Source organism: Ammospiza caudacuta, chromosome 5 (genome assembly GCF_027887145.1).
Source record: "Ammospiza caudacuta isolate bAmmCau1 chromosome 5, bAmmCau1.pri, whole genome shotgun sequence".
In the NCBI taxonomy this organism is placed as follows: Eukaryota; Metazoa; Chordata; class Aves; order Passeriformes; family Passerellidae; genus Ammospiza; species Ammospiza caudacuta.
The window spans coordinates 13,218,552-13,241,383 of NC_080597.1; the positions used below are offsets into that span (position 1 = coordinate 13,218,552).

The following is a 22,832-nucleotide window of genomic DNA, read 5'->3' on the forward strand; positions in this document are numbered from 1 at the left end:
AAATCCAAAATGCCACTTTGCTGGCAGTGTCCTTTATGCAGTACTCCATACCTGAGTTACTCTGAAAGAGCACAATGAAAGCATTTTCACCCCAAAACTGCAAAGCAACAAGCAGATATCTACTCACATGGATTATAGGACTAATCATCTATATATACACACATGTGCACACACAAATTAATAACTGTGCTCATTCCTAAAGCTTTCAATTTGTTTTGGTTGGTTTGTTTTTACAATAACAGTCATGCTAATAGTTATTTGCTCTTTAAAACAACATCCCTAATTAGATACATCTGCGAGACAGAAAAACTATTTCCCCTTCCTGAACAGAATGGTCCTTAATGTGAATTAGTAAATTTAAATTTTTTATTATGAAAGCTTTTTTTTTATTACATCAAGTCAACCTCAACATTAGACAGGCTGAAAAGAGCAAGCAGAAGGGCCTTGTTAAAACAATTAAATATCATGTTAAAGAATTCATTTCAAAGAAATTAAGCAAGGAAGACAATGAGCAGATCCTTCAAGTTCGAGGCAGACATGTTTGGGCAGAAGTGCTTTTTTCTAATGAATATGACTATTATTTGGCAATTCATTCTCATGTCTCAGATGCAGAAAAATAATCTCATATTAATGCAATGCTAACAGAGAACAGTGTAAACACAAGTCAAGGCCTGTGCACTTAATATTATGGATCAATTGACAATATGACCAATAATTAAAAATGCCTTTTAAAAAGTAGTTCTTTCCCTTGGTTTCACAGACTCACTTAGGTACAACAAGCACATGTGAGACATACAAGGCAAGTTAGGATTATATCAAAGCTGTCTAGGGTTATAATCATTCTTCAGCATCACAACCAAAGCACACCTGTAGGCCCACAGTTCTCAACCAGGCTTCCTTTAAAGAGAAACAGAAGCTCAAAGGGCCCTACTTCTTAAATTCAGCCCTAACTGAAATTGTTGGTAGCTTCTGAGACCTGTCTAGTCACTTCCATTGACTAGAGCTGTGTTAGAGGGAAAAATAAACAAGTCCTCTGATTGAAAACTGTCTGTTTGTACATGCTAAAGTTTTGACAGCATTTTCAAAAACATGTCCTAAACTTCTCCTCACTTTTATTCCACAAGATGGCTAATAAACAAATTTTTTCTTGCCGGTTATTTCCCTAATCCACTAGATCCATTAAAAAAAAAAAAAGTCCAGGAAGGTATCCTTAACTCAAACTTTTAAAGAAAAGATTGACCAAAACTGCCTTTTGCTTACTTTGAAGATTAGATTTGCCTAACTTCCTCTTTGAGGAAACAAACACCATTATTGTGGGTATTTACTGAAAGTGACATGGACTGAGGGCAGGTCACACAACAAGGGAGTTTAGCTAAAAGAGGCTTATCCATCTTTGTTTTAAACTAGCTTACATGAGACAGAAGCAACAAAGGCCTCCAGGTGTGGAGCTGTGTCAGCTATAAAAACTTGCCAGCAAGTCCAGCTGTGGGCCTTCTGCTGGCCACACTAAGCCCAAGCTGCAGTGCCTTAAGGCAGGCTGGTGCAAGCATGGGGAAAATTGCCAACTCTGTCTGCATTTAACCAGCCCCTGAAGGCACTGTCACAGTGTTTGGCCACTGCCATAGCAGGACACCAGGATATTTACAGCAAGATTGCTTTTATGGTATCCCAATTTTAGCTCATTTTAAAGATGGCATTGGAAGAAAGTGCACTGACAAATTAACAAATTAAAATTGTTGGCTGAATTTCCTTTTTCTAGCAGAATAAAAAGGAGAGATAAAATTCACGCAAGAAATACTAATAAAGTCTTCCGCATCTATTGCTAAAGTTTCACAAGACTTTTGGTGAACATATAGAAACTGTATGTCCGTATAATGAATGGACATGAATTTATATAATATTTCATATTTATATACCAGCAATACTTAAAAATAGACTTTACAGCAATAGAATTAAATATACAAAAGTTAAAGAGAAAAGGGACTGTTTATTTGACCATAGAACATTGCCACAGTAAAATCATGACCTCATGCTCTTATCATACTGTTCTTACTGTATGTTAAACTTGCCATTTAACTTCAGAGCACTGCGCATGCAAATCAGCCACATTTTGCAAGTAATACTTTTGATTATTAAATAACACTTCTCTTATTAGAAAAGAAGTATTTGACTCTGCCAGTTAACAGCAGAGCATCTGACTATGGGGAAGCACATCTGATTTTCAGTAACCAGGAGTATTTTGCAGAGTTGCCCAGGGAGCCCTCCCAGCCTGGCAGCACCCCCCGCACTCACCAGCGAGGCCATGGTGAAGCCGATGACTTCGATGTAGCCATCGTCGTGACGCTGCGGCTCAAAGTCTCTGTGGTCACCAGGGTTCCCCCAGGGCATCGTGCCAGCACAATACCTACAGGGACAGGTTTGGAGAGCCAGCTGGAGAGAGCAGCTTGCCCTGAGAGGTCCTGACTTTTAGCCTTTCAGGCTGTTCTTTTTGTTCCCAAGCTGATACAACGCCCTCAGGTGTACCCGCCATAAACTTTATCAGGTTCCTCTCTGAGAGGAAAATGGGGAAACACCAGGAAATAGGTCAGAGAGCAGCAGCACTCCCTATTTGCTTTGATTCCTGCTGGTAAGCTGTTGAGCCATAAAGCTGTTTTGCCCCTCTTTCCCCTCTCCCTGCTAGCTCAGTACAAGGAATGCAAAACGTTGCATAGTTTGAGTGGGCAGGGAGAAATAAGGAGGAACAGATACAGCTGAGGCATGTCTCTTTTCTACCATCAGAGAATAAATGTAAAAGTGATCTGAAAGAGGTAGAAGGGGGAACTTTGGAGAGGTGACACCAAGCAGAAGCTTGCAGTACAGGACTCAAAAGATTAAGTGCTTGGGACTGCATGTGGAGCAGAGTAGGAGGTTGTCTAAAGCAATGGTCTCCAAAGTGGGGTACATGCAAGAAAAATTCACAACTGACAAGACAATTAGAGTGTTTGAAGACAACTATTACTTTTACTTTCAATAAGAAAACAAACATTAAAAACATACATATTTTTTGTAATACTAGAATAGAGGAACATGTATATAATTGATAAATATACATTTATTGAGGTGGTTCTCAAAAGCTTTTTACTGACAGAAATGCACAATCAAATTAAGTTTGGAGACTACTGTTCTAGAGAACAAGAGACCAACAACTTTTGATAATCCAGCCTTATTTTTATTAAGGACATCTTATAACATGTTTAAAACTGTGACTTCTTTCAGCAGCTTGGTATTCCTTAACTGCTAAAATATTCATCCTTCCCCTCTCTCCATTTCTGTCCCCTCCTCTCCCTGTCCTTTTTTTCCACACTTGGACTCTAATTAAGCAAAAAAACAGGTATCTATCTCTTTAATAACTTGTTTGCAGGTAAGATGCACAGCTTTCCAAAGTGTGCTTGTTAAGCATTTCTACTGTATCAGGATACTCAACTTTTTAAGGAATGGTTTTGCTGCACTCTGAACTCCGAAGACATTCTGCATATCTCATTAACAGCATTATAAGGAGCCAGCTCTCAATGAGGTGAGAAAATGCTTCTTGCACATTCACTCAGCCTAGGAAATCTGTTGTCTTGAAAACTACTGTTATTTTTGTTGCATAACTTCAAGAATCTGTCTTGAGCTTACCTGGGTATGTTTAAAAACACTATACACTGGAACTTCAGCTCCTGGATCTTTGGAGTCAGGTCTGTACCATCACACTACAAAGCCAAAGTGACAGAGCACAGAGAAATTGCTGAATGGAGCCAGAGACAAGAGAAGTGTTGCTGCTTTGTAACAACTTTCCCAAGACTTTCCTTGGAATGTGTTGCAAATGTCATGCTCAAAACTGAAAAGTAACAGAGCCATTAAACTCTCACCTCACTCTCCCTCCAAACCTCCACCTCCACCCCCTCCCCACAACACTATGACACAATTTCTTATACTCACCACAACTTTAACATGCTTGGATAAATCTCTTGAGCTTCTTTGCAGAAAGTCTGTAAAGGCTGCCTGCAACAGAAATCAGTGCAGGAATTGTCAACACCTCCTCTCTTCTTTTTTTTTCCCCTCAGTTCTTATCCCTCCACAGAGCTAATTGCCAATATGCCCTCCTTTGGCCAAACTTACTCTCTCAGAAGACGCAATTTGATTTTATTGTTTTAAATTGTGATACTTCTGCTTTTGAAAGCTTAACTGAAAAAAAGTCCTTGAACACCAAAGTTCAATGGTATCCTGAACCATTAAGCACAAATTCTTGCTCACATACTTGTTTCCATATTTAAGGCACATGGGTGTTATCACCCAGAAATACATTATATGCCATTCATTATCAAACTAGTGTGTACTCTTAATGGCTTTAGAATGAAGTGTTGTCCATTTGCCTCCTGAATGCACAAGTGGGTAATTATATGAGCATATTCACCCATCATTAACCACTCCAAATGTCTGATTTGTGCCCTGCACTCCCCACCATCCTACATCCAAGGCTGCTCCTCAAAGCTACAAAGATACTGGCCAAAATTTTGAGAATTCCTCTAGCAAAGTCAGTACCAATGCAGTGCCCAAGCCCTGAAAGAAGCAGAGCAATGCCTTGAGAATCTTATAAGCCAGAAGCAGAGGGACCAAGATATGACCAGGACAGTGTCCAAAGGAGTGGCAGTTTTCTCACCTGTCCACCTCTGTATAATAACAGTACCACAGGTTCTTTCCTACAGACACCTGTGTGTGGCACTGCCAGAAACAGCATGACTGCATTTGAAATTGTAACAGGCAGAATAAACTGGCATGAGCTCCTGGTGTGAGAAAATGAGGGGGAAGGTAATTAAGAAGACATTCAAGCAACTAAGTTAACACCATTCTGTAAGACAAATCTTTACTTACCCCGGCATAAAACATTTTATTTCTAAATCGGCTGTTGAATTTCTCTGGATTTGCTTCTGTGAAAGGATGAGGAAAAAAAAGTATGAACACCCTAAATAAAACAAACATATTTCATCATACCTTCACATTCTCTGCCAACACTACAGTGCTTTCAGTGTATCACTCATAGAAAATATTACCATAAATATGTTTTCCATGTGTGAGTCCCCCATCTGTGCCTTTCTCTGCTATCAGATTTCAAACACTGATATTGAATTCTTCCCTTTTCTTGTAGAGTGTGGAAATAGAGCAAAGAGGTAACAAGAATTCAATTCAATCAGTTAATTTAGCACCTCTCAGGCTATTCATTTTATGATAGAATAGAATTTTTAGACTTCTGTTTCTAAGAGTGGATAACAAATCTGTAAGAATTATTAGAAATTTATGGAACAATAACCCATGCTTTGAACCATGAGTAAAACATTAGTAAATTACAAGATTAAACAGCCCCTAAATTCTGATTTGTTAAGAGTTACTAAGGAATAGATATTTCTACCCAAAGATTTCTGCAGAAAAATAAAAAAAAAAAAGGAAAAAGAGAATTGGTTACTCTAAAACCTATTTAGAAACCCATTTCATTTTGATTAGACTCCAAGAGATGGAGAAATTTAAGTCTAGTAGTAATGTACCTCTAATGGTTAATTATTCTCACTGTTAAAGTAAATGTGGTGGTTTCCAATCTTGAAATTTTCAGTCTTTAACTGCCAACTGCTAAATCTTTTTATACTTCCCTGTCAGATTAAAGAGCCTTCAACTATCAGATACCTTGTCCTCAAGTAAATACTTATAGGCAGCGATTAAATCGCCTCTTAACCTTCTTTCCAATAAGCTAAATGGAGTTCCTTTAATCTCCCTATATGAGACACATTTCCCAGAATATAGTTCATTCTTGAGCCTCCTTCGAAACTGCTTTCCTTGTTTATGGCATCTAGAGATTCCAGAAGCAGCCCTTCTGACCCTGTACTCGGTGTTAGTGCCAGTGTCTCACCCTGGCTCATTGATTCTCTAGTGAAAACATCAAACTACCAAGGCAGTCCTTCTGGCTAAAGCATCACATTAGCATGGACACATCCAAATTACCTCTCAAATGACCACTTAAAACAATACTTCCAGTTCTCTTGCAAGCCACTACATCTCACAAAATACAGCTCCATTTTGTAAGAATGAGCTGCTTGAGGTTTCTGATTTGCTTGTTGGCTCAGTTACTATATCTGTTGCTGTGTCACAGGTGACTCAAACTCAGTCAGGGCCACTTCTACTTCAAACAACTAATTTAATTGCATAATTCAATCTCATCTCACTTACTGAGCTCACAGCTCTTTGCAGAGAGTCTCAACACCCCATGCTAAGCAGCAGAAGGCTTCTGAAGACTTAGTGCCTGTGCTGCACATACCCTCATGCGAGTCTCCCTAATGGTTCCAGACAGCAGACACCAAAGCACTGGACCTTATGACAAACACTCTCCCTAATTAAAGCCCCAGTTTAGAACAGGAAAAGGAACCTTTCTGATGTCAGGGACTCAGCAGTCCCTCAACCTACTGGTCCTACTTCTGCCAACACAGATGAGCACGGGTAGGGTGGAAGGACTGTGCGATGGAAAATAGAGCTTTAGGTTTGTTAGAAGAAGTAAATTATTGAGTGCATATCCAAGGCTCATTCCATCCTCACTGTTCCTAAACCATCAACAAAATAGAAAAATTGAATGTGTTAGACTCTGTCTGTGTCTGTGGGGAAGTTTCCTGCAAATGAACAGTCCTGCACAGCTGAGGGATCAAACAGCATGTCCTATTGAAACAGGACCCATTTTTCTTCTAAAACCCTTGCAAGTACTGAAAAGCTATAGTAAGTGCTCCCAGGAACCTTTTCTTCTCCAGGCAGAAGAACCCCAACTCCACATGAAAAACAATACAACCAACCCACACACCAACAACACCTTCAAGGCTTTCCTATAAGCTATCCTCTTCTAAAATGCATAGAATTAATATATTTTAGCATTTGAGAAGACAAGGATGACACCAGCAGTGAGGACTTGTGCTACAGAAGCTCTCCTGGCCATACAAACCCAGACATTCAGCTTGCTCTGCCAAGTGCTTTTTCACCCATGTAAATTTTTAAAACCCTGGCATGTCTGAAATAACATTCATCCTTTACAGGGTCTGAAATAACATTCATCCTTTATAGGGCTCCATAACTTCATTATTAAATAATGCCTCCATTAAATGAGAAAGTAGCCATGCATTTAATCTATACAGTATATTCACAGTCACATTAGCAATGCAGAGTGACATGCACTCATAAAAAAATGCATACAGCTGTCATAATTTCATTCCTGTGCCCTTTTGTGGCCCCTCATTATTATTCCTAAAGCTTGAAGCAGTCTTAAACATCATAAAATATGCATTAGCTCATTCCATCATGTATCCTTCTCTTTATTTAGCCTGGCATTAGAGTGCTATCTTTTCATCTTGAAATGACACTCTGATAGTATGACAGCGACTATGAGGAAGGCTATGTTTCAGAAAAAATACCTGCATATGAAGCTGGAATAACCAAAAGCTGAAGGCAGACACGTGAGCAAGGCTTGTTTCTACAAGCACACCTGCCTAAACCATATAAATAGAGCTGTTCATATCAGTGCAAAGCTGCTCATATCAGTCCTTAAGCCTGTCAGTCTTACAGGGTGGCATAACTGCTGCTGGCAAGGGGACAGGCAAGGTGCTACAGCTGCTCAAAGGGTTAAATGTGCACAGAATTGTCAGGAATTTAACTTGCACAGAGAACTCTGGGTCTGTACCAAGTCCAGAGCATGGTATACTGATCCATAGGTAACAGCTGTTCAGTTTGAGAAAAAAATTATATTCCTGCCACTTCCAGTCTTGTGGCTCTTCTCTTCCCTCCACTTCCACATTCACACCTGACTTCTATATTATCTCCTTTACAAGATCTAACACTCTGTGAAGCATCCCTTTAAGCCTTTTTTTTTGCCAGTACATTACAGTCTTCTTTATACTTTTTTCATTTCTTAATCATAAGTCCCTTGGAAACTCATGACAAAATCACTTTTTCTTCTTGTATGTATCTTAATGTTTTATGTTCCAGCTTTACTTCTGAATTATAAGAACAGGACGTTAAATCCAACTCTATTTCTTATTCATAAAATAACTGCCCATCCACAAGGCTAAGGAAATAAAAAGTTCATATTACCTCTGGATTCATGGAACTCCAGTGTAACATGTGCATCAAATCCAAGACTGAAGTAATTATTGAAGACATTGAGGGGAAGCTGTAATTAGATAATAAAGAGACATTAAAACAGCGTGAATGGAACATTTCTCAACACACCAGGGTTTAACTATTTAAATTTGGCTCATCATGGAAACCTACTAAGAATAAAGTGGAACATATCAGGGAAATGTAAGCAGAAGGTTGCTTTGAAGGTTAGGAATGGCTTGTGGAAAATAATCGGATACAAGAGCCTGAAGAACACAAATAGACCTACAGTGCTTTATGATCATATGTGTGTCTTTGTTAGCACATCAAAGGGTTCCTTATGTTGTCATTTAGATTTCCCATAAGGCTGCACCACTTAAAATATCACCAACACAAAGGTTTTCAAAGGTTTTGCTGGCTCTTCAAGCTCAGCATGGCAAATGAAGCTCCAGCTCTGTTCTTCTCGCTCCATATGTAACCAGGAGCAAGTCAAGTCCCAGAGAAGAAGTCCTAATCCTATTGAGGATGCATGAGGCAGGCAGGCACACATCTGGCCTCTTCATTGTTTCACACACCCAGCAGGGCTGTAGAGGGGCAACTGTAGCATCCAATAGATAAGCTGGAAATTTTAACTAAGAAGAAGAAAATAGTTCACAGAATCAGGAGGTTTTTTATTTTTGTGGTGTTTTCAACATCTCCAGTCCAATGTGTTCTCCTTGCAAAAATTTTCCCATTCTTCAACTACCAAGATACACTAGTGGAGATTATATGGAGACCCACACAGAAAGAAGTTAAATACAAAAACACACTACACCTTGCTGTGAAGTAGGAAACAGCTGGTACCCATAAGCAATATTCTAAGGAATTAAATTTTACATCCTCTTTTTAGTTTTCTCTAATTGGAGAATGGATGGCAGTTATCCTGCAACTAGAGAAAAGCAACAATGACCTTTCTGATAAAATGCTAGGGATTTTTTTTCATTAATTTAATCTTTGACATAAATGTTCAATGCCAATGTTGTTGAAACAACAAATAAATGCCTCACACAACTCTGGAATCGCTGACACATGAAAAGAATCAAAGGGAGAGATGCAAATAGAAAATTTAAAAGTTGCAGAACTCCCCACCCATGCTGCTTAAAGTGTAACCCAAAGAGGTCCATAAGCATTCTGTGGGTCCCATGGGAAACAGCAGGCTCTAACCTTACGTGCCCCATCCTCCAGCTCATCCTGGGGCAAATCAGGGTTGCGCTCAACCTGGAGATTCCAACGGTCCAGCTGGACAATGGTTCCATCTTCTACGTGGCACAGGATCTTGGACACTGGCTCATCTGTGTAACCCTGACAGCAGAGAGACCAGAGTATCAGCCACAGATGATGAAAACAAATCAAGTTACCAATTACCTACAGACTTCCCTCCTTTCACACATGCCTGAAACCCTCGATAAATTTTTGATCAAGCATTTTAATAAGCGACTATTGAGGTGCAGAATCTAGGGCAGGCAAAGTAAGACCATAAGGAGAGGAATTCAAAGAATATCTGCCTTTCCTGGAATAAGCCCAGTGCTGTAGTAAAGGATAAACAAAGGGAAAGTTTAAATTATGCTTCAATTAGAAGCCTGTTTACTGTTCTTGTTACTTGGCCTGAAACACCAGATAGATCTATGTACACTTTTATTGCAACAACAGCATTAGTAATTCAAAGTCCCAGACTGCAAATTGAAGCAAACCATTCTGCCAGAGTGAAACACACCTTGGACACAGCCCTGTCTGCTATTTTAGCCAAAAGGAAATTCCACCCCACAGAACTAAATCAGAGCAGTGAGTTGAGAACCCCACATAAAGGTACCCCAGCCAGTCCTTACCCCACCCCAGTTGAGGGTGCGGGCAAGGTCGTTCCCAGTGCCAAGTGGGAGGACAGCCACAGGAGGTGGGGGGCTGAGTTGCAGCTCATCGAGGATGGACAGGATCCAGCCCACCTATAAAAAGGAAAATCAGGAGAACCTTTAGGAATTGTATAGGAAAAAAGACATATTTTGATCATATAATATTCTTTTTTGCAGAGAAGATCAAGTAAAGGAAATCTAAAAATGAATGAAGAATAATATGGACAATTCAAGGTAATTTTTTTAAATTACCATTGTGTCAAAAGAAACTCAACTTTTGACAAACAGCTATGAAAGAAAATGAGAGACGCATTAAAACAGCATGGCATCTCAGAACTTGTCCTGCCGAGCATGAACTTGCTCACAAGTCTCCCTCTCCCATACAAGAGACCTTAGTCCTGAATTATTTCAATCAGTACAAGGCATTATATCTATCTATATATAATATATACAGATATACACACACACATATATCTAATAAGAGAATAAAAGACTAGACTAAAAGGCAGGCTACAGCTCAGGGTTGGAGGCTTTGAATTGGAACAGTGAATCTGTTTCTTTTGTATCCTAAGCTATTAGTTATTTCAGAGAGCTATTTCTTCTATCTTTCTTCTGGACTACATAAAGCTTTCAAATAGAAATCTAGCCAGAAGGAACAAATTACTGTAAATTATTTTGCTCTCATTAAATGGTAATTTTCAAAAGGGACAAAGAATTTTTGCTAAAGATGTTATCAAAATTTGATGACTGAAATTCTTGTTGCAAAAACAAAGGACTCTTCCTTAAACTACTTGTCACTTTAAAAAAAAAGTGAAGAACCTGTGCTGTATTTTTAGATAAAGAATTAATAAAAAATAACATAAGATTTTTTTTCCTGTTGCCAATTTTCAAAGATTCAGTTTCTACTGCAAATGTGAACTTTTAAATATGACAGAAAACCTAAATCCTTACTATAGCTGGATTGAATTTTCTCGCCCCAAATAATGTTACTGTGATTTCAAAGATATTCTCAACCCAAACCAGGGTAGCTTCACAAAAGGCATCCAGCATAACATAGCCATCAGGAAAAATAGCTGGAGTTTTTGAAGGACTGCAGAGGAGGTGGCCTGATAAATACAGAAACCAGCATGCTATTTAGTATTCTAGGATGTTTCTTTCTCCAAGTCTCTTCAAAATAAATTTAATTTTGCACAAATGGCATTTATCAGACAGCTATTTATCATAACCAATCATCCAATTATTAAAGCATTCATCTGGGATGTGATCCCCTACTTGAGTTCATTGTCTGACAACAGCCATCTCAAGTACTTACAGCTCTCATGACCTTGGATGTCACCAAAAATACTGAGGTCTTTATAGGGCTTTTCAGAGGTAAGTAATCCTCTCTCTTTCAAAATACCTATACTTCTGCACTGATAACAGGAGACAGAATAACAAGTCAAGATAACATCAGTAGGGCCAGGACTTCTTTAAGAAGTTGCTCGTTGTCATTGCCACTGACTTAATCCACACATCTGTGCTTCAGCCTCCCACTGCTACAGGTAAGATCAAAATACCCACCACTTTGGTAAATGCTTTTAACTGATGAACATATTTCCATTTATAAGGACAACATTGCTATTTAACTTGAGGTCACTTCTAAACCTTGTACATTAGTTGCACACTACAGGATGACACATACTATCATTTCCCTGTAAACAGAAAGCTCCTGACTGCTTTGAAAGCAAAGCTTTCCACTTCTGCCCTGAAGTGACAATGGAAAAGTTACTATAAAGTTCTGATTCACCTCAATAATGAGAGGTAACATCTGGTCTCATTGCATATTCATTAAGTCCATTTGAGCCAGATTTTTCATTTCTAGATGTAATGGCTTTGGGAATAACTGGATATTAATTTATTTCAAACTCAGCAGCAGCAGAGGTAACAGTGGAGCACTGCTCATACTAATGAGAAGGTGCTGCCACCTCTCGCACAGTTCAGCAAAGCAAAATAGGTTGGTCTGATTTAATGTAGCTGTATTCTTTTCTCTTTTAATATCTTAATGATAATCTTTTTTCCCCTTTCCTCAGATGGGAAAGAAAACAGATGGAAATAGGTATTCTTAGCTGATGCCTCCGGCTAAAGGACTGCCTTTCATGTTTAAAGGAAAAGTTCATCATTCCATAACAGTCATGTCTTGCTTTCCCATGTACCAGCAAGGCAGTGGTCTTATCACGGATTTTTTTTCTTCATTCTTGCAGGGGAAACATTGATATTAAGATCCCTACCCCTGGGGTTTTAAAAGAACCCACAAAAGCTGGAAAAAATCCCCCAGAAGTTCAAGCCAAGGTGAACTAAAAGAGGGGATTCAGCTCTCTACAAAATAAACCAACCAGCTCTCCGTGCCCTAAACGTCTACATAGAAATGTTCTGTCCAATCACTGATCTTGTAAGTAGTAATGTATTTTCCTTATCATTCTTACTGCTAAAATTGCCATCAAATGCATGTTGAGGAACTGAGCCCCTAGAGATTAAAGGTCAGTTTTTCAACTGCATTAGCATTCAATGTCACAGACTGAGATTTAAAATATTTTGAAGTATAGGAAAGAGAATGCAGTTATAATAACTCCATTACCACTCATGACCTTCAGACCATGAGCTGCAGAGTTTTTCTCCAAATGAAGGTGCACAAATCCTTTCAAGACCTGACCCCATTCACTTATCCAGGAACACAGAAACTGTGTTGTTAAGAAAAGTACTGAACCTGGATCTGCCAGGGTCTAGCAGGAAGGAGCAGAAATTAAGATATAATGACTCCCAGACACTAAGTTAACCCTCAGATCTAGTGTATAAAATGAGAGGAGGCCAGCAGAGTTAGTTTTTATTCCTTTTAAGCTGTACAAAATCTTTATGCATAAAGGAGAGAGAGCTTTGGACATGAGAACCTGGCCTCATATCTTCACAGGCCAGAGCACACAGAAAATTGCAAAACAAATATTAGATTTCACAAGCGTAAGATATGCTGTCTCTCGGTGCCTCTGCAGGCAGGGTGAGGTGGAAATCCCACCACTGTGAGGAGTTTAATCACTTGGCCAAAGAGCATGGCACTGCCAGGCCCCTGCCACCTACCGTCCCATCCCCGCCACACGCCAGGATCCGCAGGTTCGGCACTTTTCTGTACAGCTCCAGCCTGCCCAGGGAGAAAAAGGGGGGAAAAAGGAGAAAAATGTAAGAACAGCAATGCAGACATTTTTAATGCATTTTGCTGAGTGACAGTGTAACCACCACTTACTGCATTTTCAAATATTCTCTACTAAGAATATGAGTAGAGGTGGAAATGTGAAACCACCAGGATGTGAAATGAGGCCTTCCTCCATGTCAGGCAGCACCTCCTGACAAGTGTTTGATCAGTTTAGCATCTTCCCAGATTTTTATATTCCCTCTAGGGAGGTCAAAATCTTTAATTTTTCTCTTACCCTAAAGTAAACAAATTTAAACATTGAGGTTTTAAAACAACATTTAATGTTCTTCATCATGACTTGTTTAGCTACCGTTTCTGAGTCTTGTATAATGTGACAGCTTCTTCAACTAGTGACTGTATTTTAACACCACAGAAGGCAAGAATATGTAATAGAGTTCTTTCTCTGGATATGTGATCTAAATATCAACAGGAGAGACCAAAAAAAGCACCTGGTGAAGTCCTGCTCCTTCAGTTGCACCCTTCAGAAAGCCATAATGAAATATTTTCTAATGAAGGTGGGGACATTCACATGTAGAGAGCTGAGTGACCAAAGGACCAACCCTCCTTTTCCCTATTATACAGCTCTGAAAAATGTATGTCTAACTTAAAGCTTCTAAACATTACAAGAGAACAGCAGTGCAGGTACTTCTGCAGGAAAATAAAAAGCTTGGGTGCCTTGAATAGGAAACATTTGGACTACTCTTCTAAATATTTGATTTTACATTATTATTGTAAAATATTTATAGTAAAAATATTTACAAAAACATATAAAACATATTTACAAAATGTGAAAGTAGTTCTGAATAGATGGTTAAGAAAAGTCAGTATCCCCATGTCAAGTACCACAGAAGGATGGTTTCTCATCCCTTGGCAGCAAAAATCAGCCCTTTAAAGAGAAGTACTCTCTCTTGAGTGAATTATTCTCTCTTGCACTTGAATTATTGTCTGGCTAAGCTGAGTTAGTTACTCAGTGAGCAGGGACAGTTGCACAGTGCTGTGGCAGAAGAAAAGTACTGAACTGGAGGCAGCCTCACCCCACTGGAATGCTCATTCTCTAGGGAACAGTCAGGCATTGGGATCCTCAGTGAGCCTTGGAGCCATCTGGACCTGCCCCTGTCTGGAGATGGAGGCAGCTCCTGACCTATTCTCACAAAACTCCCCACTGCAGCCTTTACCCTGTGGCATTCACATTTTCTGGAAAAATTCCTTCACCCAGAATTTTTCTCCTGGGAAGCTGAGAAGCCTCAGAGAAAAGGAAAACAATTCTTATCTAATTTGCTTCTCCTATGTTTTGCTCATGTGGCATGTGTTTGGAGATTGTTTATCCAACAGGTGATTGTTTCATTGGTTTCATCTGTGGGTTGTTTTCACTCATTGGCCAATCAGTGTCAAGCTGTGGTGGGACTCTGGAGAGAGTCACAAGTGTTCGTTGTTATCTTGTTAGCCTTCTGTAAGTATCCTTTCTGTATTCTTTAGTATAGTTTAGTATCATATTCTTTAAAATAATATAGTATCAAAACAATAAATTAGCCTTCTGAGAACTTGGAGCATTCCTTCCTTCATTGGGGCACCCCACAAATAGAATATTCTCCTTGCTACCAAAACCTGGATGTGTAAACCTCACATAGTCACTAATCCAGCCAAGCTGGGTCTTTTCCTGTTTTCCTGACCAGATCAGAAATAGGGTGCACAGCAATGAAGGCTCCAGTACTTACGCATCTCTCGGCCCTTCCTGAGAGAGATCAAAGACCTGGCGAGGATTCAAATACCACATAAACATTTGGAGAACCTTGGTGCCCTGGCAAGAGAGAAAAATCAAAGGACAGGAAGTTATGAGCAGTTTAATGATTATTGGAAAAAATAGTGTGCATTATTAACTGCTTTTCTTTTTTTCTGTGCTTTATAAAACCAACATAAAACAAGAAGACAAACTAAAAAGTGGCATAGCAAATGACTGCTCTGTAGGATAGCAATCCAGGACAAGGTGCACATGCAGGCATATAGACCAATTCCAACAACACAGATGACTAATGGTCCATAAGAACAGGCAGTTGGGGTCAGACCAAAGGTTCATCTCCCACAGCAACCTGTTCTCCTGCTTCTCACCACCTGCAACAAGAAGAAACCTCTGTTATCCCACCTCACCCTCAGCTATCCATGACAGCAAGAAGTTGAACAAGATTGTAGCCAAAATCTCCATCACATCGAACAGTGTGCTGCCCAATGTCCAAGCAATGACAGTGGCCTCCACCATCACCATGATGATCAGTCATCATTGTAACCTCTTCCATCTAATGAAGCAGGAGTCAAGGACTTTGAGGGGTACAGCTGCCCAAATGGTCCCTCACTCTATGCAGTGTGGCCAGCCGACAACCTAATGGTATAATTTCTGTTTTCTCAAACTCTGAGGTTTATATTCCCGCTCAAATCCCTTCCTTCACGTTCTGCCCAGACACAAAGTGACAGGATTTCTAACTAGTAGCAGGGAGCTAAGAACTCTATGGGCTGAGCTTGTGCTCTAATTCAAGAATGCCTTTCAGACATGGCCTGAGGGTACACATCAGGAATTTTCCATAGCTCTCCCTTCCTAGGGATGGTTCTTCTGCCTGACACCTTCCCTGAAGTGAAGAACCAAGAATAGCAGTCATAATACCTAGGAAAAGGTATAAGAACAGAGAAAATAATGGGATGTTTGCCATAGATATTCTTCCAGTCTCAGCTGTGTGCAGTTCATAGCACTCTTGAACCAGAGGGAGGTACAGGACTTCACGGTTTTTGACTTCCAAATATCTCCTTCAGCCTATGTTTAGCATCCACAACATCCTGATGCAAGGAATTTTTCACTGAACTACAGACTGTGAAAAGAACCAGCTTTTTTCTTTTGTTTTGAATTTGATATCCTCTCTAATTCTAACAGAGGAGAAAATGAGCAGTGCCTATACTCCATGCTCTATAGGCCTCTGTTGTATCTTACACCATTATTTCCTATTACAAGGCCCTGTTTATTGAAAGGCACTCCAATTCTTAAGATATTCAAAAAGTGGCAGAACCAGGGCAATATTCACTTTGGTAAGTATTCATTCCAAGAATCCTAAGGAAGAAGTCTGCTGCATTGAAGTCACTGCAACATGGTCTCTGTGATACAGTCCAAGACCACTAATGATTTTTCTTAGATGTTGTAGGAATATGTCATTTCACATTCAGTAATTTTAACAAGCCTTTCCTAGCAAAGCTAAACCACTTTTTGGATAAAGTCTAAAAGCTTCACTGGAAACCTAAATTCTCTGTGAAAAGATGAAATCTCCTGAAAAAACTCCAAAGTATCATTTTAGATTCCTTTCAAGAACTGGAGACAGGAGTACAGCCACTCAAAAACTCAAATCCATTCCAGTCATCCAACTCTACTGAAGCAGAAAGGCCATTCCACAGCAAGGACCTCTTCTGAGGAAGGTCTTCAGGCTTCTTCAGGCAGAGAGTCCTTTCTATCTGACTGGCCAAGAAATAGTGTCATTTGCAAAAACCCTGCTGTTAAACTTAAACTTCAGACACAGCTTAATCTTACCTGATTCCCTCCACTTTTTGGATTGACAAAAACCAGCAGTGGCTTCATGAGCGGAGAGGAGATAGGTTTTATCACAAAAGGCCGGCCTTTGTTATCCTGAGAAACAAAAGCAAGAAACAGCTTCAGTACAAGGGATGTAACATTCTTTGGCAAAGCACACACAGAAGACCCAACCTAGCTCTGGCCAAACTACCTCAGGTACTGGTAATAGTACAGCCATGTCAATGTAGTGCCCAGTTAGAGCAATTTATCCAGCTGAGACAACAGAATAAAATAAGAGGGGGAAAATATAATTTCAGGGTAGCTTACAACTATTTCAAAATCCTTTTGAGATTATTTCTGACCCTATTCCCCACAATTATTCACACAACACTAGTAATGTGTCAGAGACAGTGTTATTTCTAATACAGTTTTTCCAAAAGAAAATAGAATAAGTTACTTTTTCCATTAATTCCATATAACAGACAAGTTGCATAAGCACTTATTTGCAGACAAACTGCTCTCAAATTCTTGGCCTTGTTGCCTTCCCACCTTTGAACATATGTCACAGATTCAACATGACATATCCTTGGGAAAAATATTTGCCTCCCTAGCCCCTGCAGGACACCCCAGAGCCCAGTAATGAGGGCACTGTCCAGGGCTTTCACAGACACAGAATCCAGTTTCTGGTCTGCAATTCTCCCACCATGCATAAAAGGACTTGAACAAAAGTGCCCTCGCTATGCAGGGGTGAGTCTCCCTCCACCTCTCTCGTGGCTGCTTGTCTTATATAATTAATCCACTAGGAAGGATATGGAAGCAAGGTTTTCTATAGACAGGTGGTAAATAAACCAATAGATCAATAAACTGCTTTCTCTCTGCGGTCCAATTTTAATACAAGATCCCCTGAAGAAGACATCCTAAAACAGATCACATCCGGGGCACAGCCTTGCACCGGTGCACTCACCATGGGTCTCACAACCCCAGTTTCACTCCCCTGTTCTGCTTTGTGGAAAAAAAGGGTGTGAGCTGAGTCTCTTACATCCCAAGGGAACACTCTTTCTCTAGGGTGCTAGTCCTTCTGGAGTATGGTACATTTGTTTCCCCGAAAAAATCAACTCAGAAAATAAAATTTTTCATATGAGTTTTACCTCTTCTAACAACAAATTCAATATCATGGAATTTCCCAGGGGAAAAATACATTAAACATTCCAGTGGGAAAAAAAGGAAAAAAAAAAGCCTAAAAACTTTTAAGTCTGTGTTTAGACACTTAAACAAAAGGAGCATGATATCCAAAGCACTTGAATACCTACATCATTTCCTCTTTTGCTGGCTTTTCTTTTAAAGGACGTTCTCTTCTTTCGCCTTGTTGAAGTCTTTAAGGAGTTCTACACCAAAAGGAAAAAGAATACATGAAAAGCAAAACAAAATTTAGAAGACAGGCCCAGACAGAGCCCCTTTACGAAGCTCTTCCATGCATGTCCACTTGGAGAATGATAAGAGTATCTGGCACATGCTCGAGATTTAAATTACATGCGCTGCATGCGTTACACTTCCACACCACCGTTTATGGAGAAAGCCACACACGGAGACCAGACTGGTGCTGTGGAACTGGAAACTTTCCCACGCTGTGAGGGGGGAAAAAAGATCAGATGCTCCCATAGACTCACATAACACCACATGTTGTACCTGCCAACCCTCCCAAAAGGGGTAGGAGACGCCCGTTTCCCCTTCGGGGCTCCAGTCTCCTGCCCAATCAGGCTCGTCTCCTGGTATGGAGACCACCTGCATAAAGATGTAATAAAAAAACATGATAAATAAGGTATTTTTCATGTTTTTTTGTTTGCTTTTTTTTTTTTTTAAGGAAAGAAAACAAGTTTTAGCTCTGGCAACCATTATGACTCAACATAACGTAGGCCACCATGGCATATGATGCTGGCACTGCAGAGTCAGTTCCAGCCTATCAAGAAACTTGTGCAATCATCTGCTAAGGAACAAACTGAATTGCTGATTTTTAAGGATTTAAGTAGAGAAGGTGTTTGTCAGCTGATTTTTTGTTGTGTTTTTAAAAATTAATACCACTTAACTACATAGGAAAAAAATGTAGAAGTGCTTGTATTTGTGCAGAACCTATGAAAATAGAACTTATGTTAAGGCTCTTCTCCAGGCAGATGACAGTCTGCTCAGTGACACAGAGCAAAAAGGTGTTCTGGTGTGATAAGAAGAGTAAAAAGGGGAATTTCATAATACTTTTTTGTTTATTTTAATTCACTAATTGAAGTTATACCTGCAGGAAATCCTAGCTATTTCCATAATTGAAATTTTGTCTTATGGGAAATACTCCAAATACTTTTACAGTATTTCAACTTCTAGTCTAACCATCACCAGGAAACAAAGTAGCATGAGGAATTAGAAGAAAGTGCATTGATTTTTTTTTTCCTGGTTATAAGAAGGAAAGCAAGATTCACTCATCTCATCTGAAAGTTCTTTTCTGTCCTGACCTTGATCAGATGTGTTCCACTAAACAAGCAGAGATCATGAAATCTGTAAAAAGTGATGTTTATTCTTAATCCTGCTTGCTATCTAACATCAACAAGAATAGCTAAGTTTTTCTTAATACTCATCAACCACTTCCAAAATTTCAAGACTTGGGTATGACACACCAGATGCACAAGTTAATGTTTCCACATCCCTGAGAAGAAAAACTAACAGCTATCTAACTGAAATACCTAAAGGCATTGCCTTCTATCACATGGACCAAGAGAAGCCTGCCACAGAGCAAAAGGTCCCAACTTCTCAGCATTTCTGAAGAAGGAAATAGTCATGCTTATTGCTTACTGAAAATACTGAAGACAAGACAGCTCTGTAGAGCAATACCAGGAATCTGCCCTTTTAGACCATATTTTGAGAAACCACCTAAAGAAGCATTCATAAGTTCATAATCTTCCCCGTGCTGATACAAAGTGATCTTGAAAGCATGATAAACCATACAGACTGATGGTTTATCATGCACCAAGTGCATCAGCAATCCCATCTGCATGGTCTTGTGCTGCCCTGCCTCAGTAGTCACACTGACTGCAGACAAAAGCCTTGATGTCAACAGAAAGTTTGGGGACATTACATTCACAGCTGCCTCCCATGGGGGCCTTAGCCCAGTTCCTCAGACATTCTCTGAAGGATTCTCCCTGGATTTGGGCAAAACACAGGTCAGAGAGGAGATCTAGTCTATCCACACTCTTGTTACCAATGTTCTGAAAGCTCACACGCATGTCAAGGGTAAAGATGGCTCAGTAAAACCCCAATAATTATAAAAGAATAATTTAAAGAATGAATAAATGTAGTTGTCATTAAATCTCACTATAATAAGGATTATATTCCCACAGTGGAGTGGGAAAAGGCATTCAACTATATTAAAGAAACAGTTTAAGGCTAAGTCTCCATTCATGGTTATAACCATTTTAATTTCCATACTAAAAAGGCACTAAATGCTGCATCTCTACAATGTTATTTCACCTATTTTTTTAATTTTTTTTAAATATGCCTACACCTATAGTGTCAACAGAACCTAAAGCTTTGCTGCAGAAATTGCAACCTCATGTCCGTAGCAGATGAACTGCAAAAAGCTGCTTAGACATACACAGGAGTTTTTTGCAAACATGCAGCAGAGTAACAGCCAAAGAGAATCAGCAGTTTTTGCACACTAAAGTGAAGAAATGGATACATAAGATCTTGTTCACAGAACAAGGTAATGAGTGTTTTGTAAACAAACAATGTTATTTAGCAAGGTACCTGATAGCAAAGCATACCTTTAAATGGGCACAATAAGTAAATCCTAACTTCCCTCTAGAGAGGAAACCTCTCCTTTGTGGATGTCAGTTTGTCCATCTTCAAAAAGAGATTTCTCATGTTATTGAATGGTCAGTATAGCTCTCAGAAAGCTGAGGTAGATGAACAGAGTAATTGGAGTCCTTCTTGTAAGGTTTTGGATGGTGTGAAGGCCACAGCCTACCTCAGATAAACCCAATGAAACCTTTCAACCTTTTTCCTTACAACATTTCATCCTCAGTTTTCAAAGGCTTTTAGCACACTGATTTTCAAATTACTTTAATGATGAACAGTCTCTGGGAAGGTCAATCTTGACCATCTTCTGGTTGTTCACAAACCACTGTCAGACAAGCCAGCTGCACTCAGCAATTGAGGAACTCTAGAAATAAGCCCAGGAAGGTAATTGTTCACCAGAACTAGTTCACAGTCCTCAAAGGAGGAGAAGAAAACACCAATTGACTCACCTTGAACAGAAAATCCTTGGAATTTTACAGTTACTGCCTTTGTCTTCCCAAACAGAAGACAGACTAAATAAGTAAATCCACCAGTCAGATCCTCCTTATCATCTACTTTTCTCCCACAACACAGGCATATAGCAAGTCCAGTGCCAGAGCTAACACCACTTTTGCTACCAAACATCACCTATAATAAAATACCACCAGTCAACAAGGGTGACCTGCTTCACAAACTAGGAGATGGAATTGTTTGGAAACCCAGGAAAGCAGAGCTGGTAACAAAGCACTGCTAACAATACAGAAATACTGGAAATCAGTAGAAAAGTTACAGAAGTGGCTCACATTACAGATAACATGGAAGAGGTATATTGGAGTTTTCCATTCATGTAAGGGGGTCACTACACACAGGGCTACCACCAATTCCAAAACTGTTTGAACCATTCTGAATATTCTTCATCTTTAAATCAGTTGCTTATAAGAAGCAAAAGCTCCCCATTTAGACCATAAATGTCAGTATAAATTTGTTTTTAATCAATTACACCATGATGCTTCACTAGCCCAACTAGCTCATTGTTGGTAATGAGACACAGTGTGGCCTTTGTGCAAGCCTAATATTTGAAAGGTGGTGACCCATGTTGTACAAAATAAGCATGGAAAACCATTTTTCTGGCAGTCAAAAAATAAAAAATTGTAAAACAGGGCAAGGTTTTGCTACAAAATGCCATTTTCTTTACTTCAAGGAAAGCACAAACAAACAGGATGCAGGCACCACTAAAAATCAATTTTATATGAGCGGGGAGTTCAGTTCAGGAGTGTCTGTGACCAATGTAAGTAATTAATTAGAGCTGAGGAAATATTTTATACCCAAAAAGCTTCTAGCCATATTTATTCTGACTGTTAAATATGTGAAAAACACATGGTTGATTACACATTCTTTTTTTTTTTAATGTGAAATTACAACAATTTGTAAATATTTTGTCTGCACTCTCCGGATGAAGTGATGTGAATATTTCAAAGTGTTTACCAAACATTTCTATAAGGTGAAGAGAGTCATAATACATAGAAGTAGAGCTGGCCAGAAACAGCAGGAGAGAAAAAATATTTCCTAAGAAAACAATAAATAAGAAAGCAAGGCTTCTGCCAAAAAATCTGAAAACACATCCAAAAGATGCATCACTATTTTCTAAAGTAATAAGGATTCATTTCCCATAACTCCAATGGGTGCTATTAGGAAGCTTAATGGAAATGCACCCGTTGTCTGTGTTAAATAAAATTCTGATCTATTTAATGCTCCAGCTACTCAAGATAACATTTGCATGCCACTGACCATGAATTTCAAGGACTAGAGATGTGATTGCAAGTTAATAATCAAGTACTTTCTCTGTGCTCATGACTCAGGCACACAAAGCTAAGAGTTACTTTCTTTTGGCTTAACATTTTAAGCCCTTATTTATTTAAAAGATATTTTTTCCATAAATTATAATTGCCTAAATTAGATCCATTTTTTAATTTGAAATAAAAAATGGACAAGCAAGCAAATTCTCTACAAATATTGTAAGGAAGATATACCCTGCTTTGGGCAAAAGGCAAATCAAAAGAAAATTACATGCCAAGGTTTGTTGGGGTTTTTTGTTTCGGTTTTTTTTTACCCCTTTTTTACTAAAAATTAAGTAAAATAAAAAGAATTGAAGAAACACTTCATTTTCTAAGGTCAAAGACAGATACATCTGTCAAATACCACACAGTTGTTGAAAATTAGCCAT

The 22,832-nt window shown here is 39.2% G+C and overlaps 1 protein-coding gene across 5 annotated transcripts in view; it reads right to left on the bottom strand.

The window, feature by feature from the left end:
* The window catches only part of DGKI (diacylglycerol kinase iota), a 199,452-nt gene that overhangs the window by 77,968 nt on the left and 98,652 nt on the right, over window positions 1–22,832 (bottom strand). For 3 of the 5 annotated variants that reach the window (XM_058804466.1, XM_058804465.1, XM_058804469.1), the window contains exons 9-20: window positions 18,479–18,574; window positions 18,103–18,177; window positions 16,811–16,906; window positions 14,964–15,046; window positions 13,137–13,197; window positions 10,008–10,121; window positions 9,346–9,483; window positions 8,137–8,215; window positions 4,894–4,949; window positions 3,961–4,023; window positions 3,658–3,731; window positions 2,293–2,404 (exon numbers count right to left, since the gene is read on the bottom strand). In XM_058804466.1, the coding sequence (XP_058660449.1) occupies window positions 2,293–2,404; window positions 3,658–3,731; window positions 3,961–4,023; window positions 4,894–4,949; window positions 8,137–8,215; window positions 9,346–9,483; window positions 10,008–10,121; window positions 13,137–13,197; window positions 14,964–15,046; window positions 16,811–16,906; window positions 18,103–18,177; window positions 18,479–18,574 (1,047 nt within the window). The remainder of the gene's footprint in view (window positions 1–2,292; window positions 2,405–3,657; window positions 3,732–3,960; window positions 4,024–4,893; window positions 4,950–8,136; window positions 8,216–9,345; window positions 9,484–10,007; window positions 10,122–13,136; window positions 13,198–14,963; window positions 15,047–16,810; window positions 16,907–18,102; window positions 18,178–18,478; window positions 18,575–22,832) is intronic. The other 2 variants (XM_058804468.1, XM_058804467.1) reach the window with 1 other exon arrangement.